The 7,935-nt window shown below is 32.3% G+C and overlaps 1 protein-coding gene across 2 annotated transcripts; it reads right to left on the bottom strand.

Annotated features, from left to right (window-relative positions):
* Positions 1–3,286: 3,286 nt before the first annotated feature.
* Positions 3,287–7,112, bottom strand: LOC111996791 (vacuolar protein sorting-associated protein 55 homolog). 2 transcript variants are annotated; one of them, XM_024028787.2, is made up of 5 exons: positions 6,897–7,112; positions 6,470–6,521; positions 4,109–4,148; positions 3,936–4,020; positions 3,287–3,726 (listed from the first exon to the last, which is right to left on the bottom strand). In XM_024028787.2, exons 2-5 carry the CDS (start codon positions 6,500–6,502, stop codon positions 3,543–3,545), a joined length of 342 nt encoding a protein of 113 aa, XP_023884555.1. In that variant the 5' UTR covers positions 6,503–6,521; positions 6,897–7,112; the 3' UTR covers positions 3,287–3,542. The 2 variants fall into 2 exon arrangements, with proteins under 2 accessions (XP_023884555.1, XP_065637538.1); XM_065781466.1 differs by lacking the exon at positions 6,897–7,112 and adding an exon at positions 6,619–6,701.
* Positions 7,113–7,935: the final 823 nt, after the last annotated feature.

Here is a 7,935-nt window from a genome sequence, read left to right as displayed (position 1 = left end):
CATAATGGTAAATTTATACAAATTCTATTTTCTATCATCTCATTTTTCTTCTCAACCAAATAAAAGAGTTTTTCATCTTCTCCACTTTCTATCCTCCCGACCAACACACATATGAGAGAAAAAATAAATCTCTTATATTCTTCAACTTTTCTATCATTTTCTATCTTTTGATTCTTTCCATTTTTTCACCCCTCCAACCAAACAGATCTAAAACAATTAGTAGTAAATTCAACATCCATTTTAAAAAATATATATGAAAAAAAGCTTTCTTTTTCTTGAAGTTACCTGCACCCTAGTTAAAATTGTCTATATATACTCTTTGTTGTATCTACAAACTTCTATATTCCTGAAAAAATAGAGACTTCGACAAAAGAGAGCTTTCAAATAGTATTAAATTGAAAGTTCACAAATTATATCTCTCTCTCTCTCTCTCTCTCTCTCTCTCTCTCTCTCTCTCTCTCTCTCTCTCTCTCTCTCTCTCTCTCTCTCTCTCTCTCTCTCTCTCTCTCTCTCTCAGCTTAATAACAAAAAGTGTGTGATTTCAATTTTTTTAAATCAACTGGAAGTATCAAAAGTCTTGTATCTCAGTGTCATTGTCTTGTTTCTCTTATAATATCTCTCAATCTCATTATTGTAATTATTGAATTATAAATAAAAAACAAAAAACAAACCATTTAGAAGTAAGAAATTAAATTATCTTCTAGAATGGTTTCATGAAAAAAATTTCTCACAACAAGTGGGACTGAAATTATACCTCCGCCTAGAATTATGTCTCAAGATCTCATTCCAAAAGAAAAATAGAAAAGTTGGAAAGAAAGAATTCACCGAATAATCTTCAAAAATGAGTAGTTGTATGTGACATCCGCTTCTGATGAGAACTCTTAATCATCAGACTAAGATATTAATTGGCTTTTGGTGTATGCGGGGATTAAACCCAATATACTTTATTAGTTGAGCTAACTGGAACCCACTTTGGATTTATTTATTGGTAATGAATAAAAATACATTTATACCTTTTTTAATTAAAAAAAAAAGTTAAAAAGTTGGAATATTTATAAACAAATAAACCACATAAAAATATATTTAAATCAAAATTTTACAAAATGGGGCCAGGTCCTAGCTATGTTGTCGATGAAAGAATAAACCTGAGGTAGGCTAGCCCAGGCAGGTCTTTTCTTCTTTAGTCTTTACATGTATTGCATTTGCCTGGCAATGGCATATGATCCTCATCCTCACCCAGAGAAAATTCTCGCCCATTTCACACTGTAAATCAGTATGCATTTTCCTTGCAATGGCCAAGAATTTGTCTCGAGACACTTATCACTATATCAAAGCACGCGAGGTTGAACAATTGGACGTAATTGAGAACGTGGGCATTGCATTTTCTTATTGTCTTACACTCCGACAATATTTCATACTTCCTTACATTTTTTTTTCGAGGTGACAAATTGTATTTGATTCTTTTTATAGAGTAGTTTTAACGGCAAATAGTTTTATATCAATATTTTCAATCCCCTCATCAATTCATATCAATTTTTTATTTATTGAACCCTACAATAAATCATTTTTAACGACACTTTATAGTATCCATTAACATTTCCCTTGGATGAATACATGTAGAATTGACATCATTGTATTGGATAATGGATATCAATAATAAACACATTTTTCAACAATTGTGAAATTATTTGTATTATTGGCTTACTATTTCTTTTATATTTATATAGTAGGGGTTTTCTTAGGACCATGAGTGATTTTGTTTTGTTATACTCACATATTCTTGTAAATAAAACGAATCTTTATAAGTACTTTTCTCACATTAATACAAAATTCTTTTAGTCTTCATACAACGACAAAAACTATGCTACCATTTATAAGAATTATTAGACATTTTTACATCTCTTTTAATAATGTGAAATTAATCTTCTTAATACGATTTGTTGTAGTTATTATTTTTCCAATCAGTGTGGGATTCCAAAAATAACAAGGAAACTATATGTTAAATTTATCCTCACATAGGTTTTTTTTTTTTTGAGAAACAACTCATAGCTAAAATTAACAAACACGAGTGGGAGTTAATTTTAAGTTTATGCTTATGAACCCTTCATTTATTTACTCATAAAATCATGAAGGTAACAAGTATGCCGAGTCAAGTAGTGTTTGATTTTGATAAAGATATCTTTGATCAGATCAAAAGAAGGCTTCTTTTTTTCTTTTTTCTTTTTTAAGTCAACATGATGTGCAAGTTTTTAGTATGTACCAGTACCTAGATATACAAGTATTTGCCACAATTCTAATGTAGAAAAGGATGCATAAGACAGACTTAGGAGTCTCCAGTTGACTTACCTTAAAACTTCAAGGTTTATAAGCCCAATTCCGGAAGAGTTGGGTAATTGAGTTACGCTAAAGACAATAGACTTTACCTATAATTCTTTAGAAGTTTTAACAATTAATGGAAAAAACAATTTCTAGCTACTCCACATGGCTTTTTTTGTTGGACTCTCATGCGTCTGTAATAAGTCAGAACCCAATCTCACATCACATGTATTCTATACAAAGAGCAACGTTTTTTTTTTTTTGAAATTACTTCTACTATTTTTTTTTTTTTGAAATTACTTTTTTTCTTTTTTGGCAATCTCAGACATTATTGACATTATTTCTACCTTTATTTTTTTTATTTGGGTCGTGATTGATATTAATTGACGTGTTGCTGAACGTATATTTGACTGTGTCAACTGTCAAGAAAAGTTTGAAGCCCACAATCCAAGCACTTCCACAAGAACTAATCCCATATTGTAATTTACTTATCAAAAAAAAAAAAAAACCATATTGTAACCATATTCAACTGAGCCCATAGTTTAACCATATTCTTCCTGTACTCTTGATCAGCCCAGATATCAGATTATAGTGGCCCATCCAGAACATAGTAGACTTTTTCAAAGCATTCAAGTCCATATCAGCAAACACAAACGTCTAGTATTTACTCCGGGGATTTTTTATTTTTTATGGAAGATATATATTAAACACACAAAAAGAGGAACTTGGTTTCTTAATAATACATTGCTATGGAAGCAAACATGGTGAAATTCTCATTAGGCAAAGCATCATTTATTATATCTGCAACTATAAATTTAATCACATGGAAGGAAGAGTTAAACCATACAAAGTGGTATAAATATTGTTGTCTGTATTTGATAGGTTTTGCTAGCTTTATAGAGCAGTATAGATTACCAAGAAAATGTTATTAGGGGCAATTTTTTTTTTTTATTGGAAGATGTCCATCACATTTATAACAAAATGAAGCCCTTAAATTTTATATATCACAAGGTTAAAAGGAAAAAATTACATATCAAACACAACTCCCATGTTGATAAGAAACAAAGTAGTGAGGGATTAAAGCAAAACACAAGTTGATTGAACTGCCTTGTACATTGAACAGATTTTACAAAAGAACGAAATTTTTTCTATCTTTGCCCATGTATTTACGCCATAATTTTTACATGATCACTGGAGTAAGTGTTCAGCACCATGTTTGATGTTTATCACCAGTCTTCTTCAAGACTAGCTCGGTGGAAACACATGACAGTGCAAGCAAAAATGAAGAAGGATGTGAACTCGATAAGCATAGCTCCTGTCTCAATCATATGAGCATGTCTAAGGATAATAGGAATCGCAATGCTCCCCACAGCTGATGCTCCAGTCATAAATTTAGCAGCATCTATCCAACTGCATTATATAATTGACAAACAGAAAAGAAAATTATAAAAAATCTCAATTGGAAGCAGTATGAGACACAGTATTAAAAAGGCCACTACCTACTAAACACACACACGTATATCAAAGTTTCATTTACAAAGTTTATACACGGATACAGGTTACATAATGAAAAAAAAAAAATTAAAATGTTAAAAGGGCTTAGTTTAAGCAATACTAACCCCCCACCATCCCGGCTAGTCAGAAACTGAGTGGAACCACCTCCAAAGAATAAGCAAGGCATAGGCACCAGCACATACATGAGAGCTGCAGGTAAAATAAATCAAAACCATCAACCCTTAAAATGTACCCAAAATCATAAATAAGGTAACCAACTTGCAATATCCTCACTAACCTGATAACATGGGCCACCAATTGCTGTATATTGCACAAGCCTATCAACAGCGAAGAAAAGTCAAGCAATAAAAAATAATAATAATAATTGAGAGACCCTGAATTTATATGGAATAAATAGCTCTAGTATTTTCTTTTATTTTTGGAATCCCTCTCTATGTGATGCATCACTAAAATCATTGGTGATAACATCATTGCTGATATAAATGCCAAGTAGCAAAAGGTAGAAATTCACTTCAAATATGAAAATATGAGATGAATGCTAATTTAATAAAACATTTCATAATGGTGTTTTGACTTGGGTCATAAAGGTCTTTTTGACTTAGGTCTCTAGATTTTTGATACTATATACTCTAAAGTGAAAATTATTATATTTGGGAAAAATTCTAAGCACATAGGAGTAGTCAAATAGTTTAAAACAAAAGTAGGGAAAGTACATTATGCACCCAATATATCTCAAACCCACCATTTCACCCTCACCCTATTCTTATAGAAGTTAAGAAGTGTCATTTGAGCTAGAGTTCATAATCAAAGATGTATAAGAAGTACTCCTGCTAGTTTCCATCTTCTAAAACATATCCTGGGCAGAAATGTGCCAGAGCAGGAAAGAAATTCAAATATCCAAAGTTCCTTTCACAATATAAATTAATCATTATGAACCTAATAACCATATATGAATCAAATTGTATTGTAAAGCTAATAGATAATAACCAAAGTCCTTTGAGAGGGGCAAGGAACTCAGCTTTAAAGCATACTCGTAATGACTTTTTCAGCTACTCCTTTTTCTAATTTGACATTTGACATAGGTCACCAGAAGAACACCCAGTTAGTTATGTCACCCAAAGTTCTTTGCAAAGGGCAAGAAACCCAGTGTTATAGCAGACTCATTGTAACTTCAAGTGGTACTCCTAATCCATATACAAATTGGTCACCAAGAGAACATCCATTCAGTTTTTAGTCAAATTTTCCTTTCCAGAGCATACTCACCAACTTGATATAAGTGAGGAGTGGCCAACAATGTTTAGAGACAAAAATCAACAGCACACCATTGAAATCCTCAGTGACTAATGCCCCTTAGTGACAGACGAAAAGATATTAGTATGTGAAGTCCACATTACATCTGTCTTAAAAAATTCTAGAGTAAGATTTCATACCCGATGGACCATATCACAACTAAAGAACTAAAAGGCCAAAGCACCTTGATACTCTCCCAATAGCTAAAGCCTCCAAGTCAACTCAGCTAAATGTTAATCCCATATAAAAAAGGAAAGGCTTCTCAAACAATATTGTGATATTTGGCTAGCAATTTTTGTACCAAGGAATGTAAATGAAGTAATGAACTATGCTAAACAAATGACCTTTTAACTTCAACTTGGCTGGGTTGAACATGGGCCCAAAGCACAAGCTTGACCAAATGCTCTGAAAGCCATTAAGATCAATTCAAGTATATTTGTCAAGCCCAGACTCAGACACAACCCAAACTGAGCTTGCATTAGCCTAATCCAAGGTTTATTCAGCAACAATCCTACAATATTTTCTTCACTAACAAAAGTTGGTGATTTTGAATCTTTGACTACTTGCTAGATTTATTATCTGCTTGCCTTTCTTTTTCTGTGGTGATATCTTTAAACATGCCTGAAGGATTGTTTGTTTAAAGCACAAGGCTACCGTTCAAGAGCATAATCAAGCTGAAAATGCAATCTTTAAAAGTGCTCACAAGCATCCTTGAATTGTGATAATCTTAGAAGGAGAGGCTATGCTATAGTGGATTCGGGTTGCATCTGCTGGTGTAGCAGGGAGGCAGTGTATCACCTTTAGCTTCATTGCAGGGGGGGCTCATCAATTGTGGAGTTTTGTATTTAGATCTTTTGGAATCTCTTGGGTCTTACCAGAGAGTGTGAAGGAACTTTTGTTTGGTTAGAGGAAATGGATGGGAAAACACTTGTCGGATATTTGGTACTTGGTTCCATTATATTTTATGTGAATTATTTGGCAAGAGCCAAATAGCGTACATTTGCGAATATGGAGAGTATGGGGTACCAGCTCCTAGCCTTTTTTTAGTACTTTGTTTGATTGATCCTGTGCTTAGGGTTTCACGAATAGAGATTCCATTCGTGTTTATTGAATCTCTATCTTTTTGTACATAATTTTTGGTTTTCTTTGTAATTCTTTAGGCTACTTTGTGCTCTTTTTACATGTAGTATTCTTATTTCAATAAAAATTTTATTACTTATATAAAAAAAATAAAAAAATTGGTGGGCACTCAAGAATGGAACCACGTTATTTTTTTTTTTTGGGGGGGGTAAAAAAAAAAAGGAATAGAGCACAACAATCTTAAAACCAATCAGATATGAAAACATACCAGAATCTGTAACAAGATGCTAGATGAAAACATAAAAGCAAGCCCAGCAAGCCTGCACATCAAAACAAACAAAGGAAAATTATGTTCATTTTTGCTTAAACAGCACACAAGGCCAAAATCAAAATCCCAGAATCAAAATCTCAACTTACACTGCATAGAACAAGAACAAGAACAAGAACCATTCAGCAATCCCAGCACATCCACGCACCACAACCAAAATTACAAATGCATAGCAAAAAAAAATATAATAATTATTAGTACCCAACAAAAATTAACCTATCCTCCATAATCCCAGATATTATTAGTAGCCAAAACCCTAATATCCAATTCAATTTTAAGAACAAAAAAAAATTGAAACAATAAAAATAGTAGAATTAAGGAGTTGTGTGCGTGATCGAGGGGTGCGAGGGAATTAGGGAATTTGTACCTTCGATTGTCATCGCCATTTTCGGAAGAGGAAAGCTCTCTCTCTCTCTCTCTCTCTATCGCGCTTTTGTTGAAGAAAGGAATAGGAATAGCGAAGAGAAATGCGAGAGTGAAAAACCCAATAGGAGTTTTTTGCTCGAATCTGCTCGGGTAACTTTTTCTAACTCCTCGAGTCTCACCGGCGACTCACCTTCACAGGTCAATAAGTTAAGTATTTTATTTATTTATTTATTTATAGGACAGTTCTTAACTTTTTATTCTTAAAGATTTTTAGGTTGTTTCTATTTTGACTACATAATTTTTAGTTTTGACTATTTATGTTTTGATTTTATTTTTCTATTGATTTTTTGTCACGGTTATAAAACTAAAAATTTAAAATATAAATGGCTAAAATAAAAACAATTCCAAATTTTAAGAACCACACAAAATGTTTTAAAGTTTTTTATTTTTTTTTATATATATACCATATAGAAATTCTACTGTAACTTAATCTAAGTGTATGTGTGGATGAAACTCTATTTTAAAGACTTAAACCCTAACCATTTCTTCTCACACTCTACAAGCACTTATACTTGTGGAATGACCTCTGAATTAGTATGATCGATTGCAATTGGAGTGTTAACAATTTCACATAAGTCTATAACTAAGTCCAATTAAATATATGTCTTTAGCCTTTGACTATACTATTATACTTAGCCCTTGATACACTTTGAAAATTCTATAGATTGATAGCAAGTGATATGCATAAGTCTTGTTGGGTTAGGCAGGAAGGTTTTTTCAACCCAATCCAAGTATGTCAAGTTGAGAAATTCCCAACCTAAACCAACCCATATGGGTTGGGCTGGTTGATGGCTTGTGTTAGATATTTCTTTTTTCTTTTTTCTCTTTTGGTAAAATGTTAGATATTTCATTTCTTATAAATAGTTGGTCTTTATCAACTATTTAATTACGTTTTCAATAAATTATTACAATTCACATAATATGCTTAAGTATATTATAAGTTTTCAAATTCATCAAAGCTAATTCTCAAACACCAAAAT

The sequence above is a fragment of the Quercus suber genome, unplaced genomic scaffold, assembly GCF_002906115.3.
Source record: "Quercus suber isolate HL8 unplaced genomic scaffold, Cork oak 2.0 scaffold_267, whole genome shotgun sequence".
In the NCBI taxonomy this organism is placed as follows: Eukaryota; Viridiplantae; Streptophyta; class Magnoliopsida; order Fagales; family Fagaceae; genus Quercus; species Quercus suber.
This window is presented reverse-complemented; position numbering and strand designations above follow the sequence as displayed.

Excerpts from the sequence above, each read along its gene's own strand:
- LOC111996791 (XM_024028787.2), bottom strand. The coding sequence starts at position 6,502 with ATGTTTTCATCTAGCATCTTGTTACAGATTCTG. Across the intron at positions 4,021-4,108 it reads TTGGTGGCCCATGTTATCAG|CTCTCATGTATGTGCTGGTG; the intron begins GTTAGTGAGGAT and ends TTTTACCTGCAG. Across the intron at positions 3,727-3,935 it reads ACTAGCCGGGATGGTGGGGG|TTGGATAGATGCTGCTAAAT; the intron begins GTTAGTATTGCT and ends TATATAATGCAG.